The 2,523-nt window shown below is 42.9% G+C and overlaps 1 protein-coding gene across 1 annotated transcript in view; it reads left to right on the top strand.

Moving 5' to 3' along the window:
* LOC123057026 (probable phytol kinase 2, chloroplastic) overlaps window positions 1-2,523 on the top strand; it is a 13,575-nt gene that overhangs the window by 9,191 nt on the left and 1,861 nt on the right. Inside the window, exons 2-5 of the mRNA XM_044480202.1 lie at window positions 1,785-1,852; window positions 1,932-2,063; window positions 2,141-2,256; window positions 2,402-2,495. Coding sequence (XP_044336137.1) covers window positions 1,785-1,852; window positions 1,932-2,063; window positions 2,141-2,256; window positions 2,402-2,495 — 410 coding nt within the window. The remainder of the gene's footprint in view (window positions 1-1,784; window positions 1,853-1,931; window positions 2,064-2,140; window positions 2,257-2,401; window positions 2,496-2,523) is intronic.

Raw genomic sequence — 2,523 nt, 5'->3', positions numbered from 1 at the left:
GGCCTGGCCAACCGCGACTAAAGGCCTTTGCGCACCTTTAGTCGCGGTTGGCCTGGCCAACCGCGACTAAAGCCCCTCACGTGCACCAGCTGGCCACCGAGCGCCCTGGGCCCAGGCCTTTGGTCGCGGTTCGTCTGCCGAACCGCGACTAAAGACTTCATTAGTCGCGGTTCCTACAGTTTCGCGACTAATGGGGCTGGACGGAAGCCTCTTTTTCTACCAGTGACCCTGGCCACCCCCTAGCTACGCCACTGCTCGTGTCCTCGGCCCTCACCGCAGGCGTCGCCCACGGCCTCTTCCATTTCTTCCAGGGGCTTGTCGAGCGCAGCGTCTGCGATCTGGTCAGTAAATGATAGTACTTCAAGTGTAATAACTAATGATGAATGGACCCCGATAAGTCTCGAACGTTCGGATTTTGTAACTCGGACCCTGATAACTCTATATAGGGGGGGGGGGACATCTTAAGTCCGCATGCTAAGTTGAAGTCTAGCTGCTATTGTCAGATATAAACACAAATGTTCAATGAAATGGTTATACACAAATGTGATGGGTGAATTCTGTGCATGAATTATTTATAAAAAAATATGTGCATGAATTGCTTGTAATTGTAATTAGAATACGTTTGTGATCTTTTTCCAGCTATCGTTCAAAATATAGTTCTATATCTGATCATGGTGAGAGTACTACGTACTAAATAACTGTGCACTAGTTTTCTAGTAGTGAACTGCACTTGTTCAGTTGCTCTAGCCCTTTGATGTGTTATTCCTACGCCAGATCAACCGTTGGAGTGAAAGATGAATTCTATTATACAGCCTAATTAACAGAAGCCCAGTTCCTTGTTCAAAAAGAAAAAAACAGAAGCCCAGTTCATGACCCATTGGGTTCTGTACAGCCCATCCTATTTGCAATTTATTCTACGACCGATGTCATCAGTGACGGAGCTAGAATTTGAAACCAGGACGGTCCTCCTAAAAAAATGACGACGAATGTGAACATTTTAGTAATTACCACTACCATATATAAACAGATAAAAAATGTAATCTTACAAACATCGACATGGTTATTCGTCGAACCATAAAATTGAACATATTATGTGTCGATGTAGTGTTGTACAAATAATAGTTCCCTGGCTACCAGACTTCAGACTCTAGTGAATCCAAGGAGCGTGAAGGCCTAGAGGAGCTGCCGGGTCTCGACAAATTCAGGTATGTATCAAAAATCTTGTCAAATTCGATGTAAGGGCATTTCTAACCGGTCCCCTAAAAATAAAGGAGAATTCGGCGGAGTAAATCCTTAGTGGAGTATTTTTGCTCCATTAAGTTTTGGCCGGACCTAACCAATCCCATGTATATAACGGAGTAAAACTTACTTTTGACTTATACATTTCGTTAAACACCTGCCATGCACCCCCGCGACCATGATGACCAAGCCGGCACGGCTAGTGAGCATGCCGGACATGCCGTACTCAGTACTGCTTCTTCCTCTGATTCTTCGTCAATCAGGGAGTACTCACTGCAAAGCCAAGCATGGCAACATGGCCGACGAAGAGCTCGTTCTCCTTGGTCTGTCAATATGTCACGAATTCAGAGCCTCCAGATGACATCTAGGGTTGCCTACTCAGTTATTGCTCACAAAAGTTAACTACGTGCCATGGCCTACATTTGGCACTAAATATGCTAAACATGTTACATAGCTATGTATGAGTCAATGAGTGTGTCTGCTATAATGAAATGTGCAACTTCATAGGCACTTTGTATTGATAAATGTCCTTTTTCTGGATGCAGAGACTCAATAGGAAACTTATGCACATAACTATTGGGATGGTACCCTTGCTCTTTTGGCCCCTTTTCAGGTAATAAAACTCTGAAATGAACCTGTCAATTTAAATCAGCATCTTGGTATTCTATACTAATTCTTTATAATTTATACAGTTCGGGAAGGTATGCTCCTTTCCTTGCTGCACTTCCGTCTGCGATTAATATTTTAAGGACTCTTCTATTGGGGCTAGGAATAAGAAAAAATGAAGCAGTAGTCAAAATATTGAGCCGATCTGGAGACCACAGGTTGCACATTTACACATGCCAACTTTTAGTTATTTAATTCTTTTCCTTTTTTTACCTATTATTGCTATTGAACACAGGGAATTTCTCAAGGCACCATTGTATTATGTTACTGCTATAGCTTTGGCCACTTCTGTATTGTGGAGAACATCTCCAATTGCTATAGCACTTATCTGCAACTTATGCGCCGGAGATGGTATGTGTATCTGCATTAATTGGCACTATAGATCCCAGAACAAATTTATTCGTGCGCAGCATAATCTGCTGCCTACCTTCATGCCGTGGCTGTAGATATATTTTGTTTTTTCACCCATTGTTGATGTTGTTCTATATGCTTCCAGGTGTAGCAGACATAGTGGGGAGACGTTTAGGGAAAGAAAAGCTTCCATACAACTCCAACAAGTCATATGCTGGAAGCATAGCCATGGTTGTGGCTGGTTTCTTGGGCCTTTTTTTGAATTTT

Source organism: Triticum aestivum, chromosome 3A (assembly GCF_018294505.1).
Source record: "Triticum aestivum cultivar Chinese Spring chromosome 3A, IWGSC CS RefSeq v2.1, whole genome shotgun sequence".
NCBI lineage: Eukaryota > Viridiplantae > Streptophyta > Magnoliopsida > Poales > Poaceae > Triticum > Triticum aestivum.
Note: the sequence above shows the minus strand (reverse complement) of the source record. Positions and strands in the feature narration are given on the sequence as shown.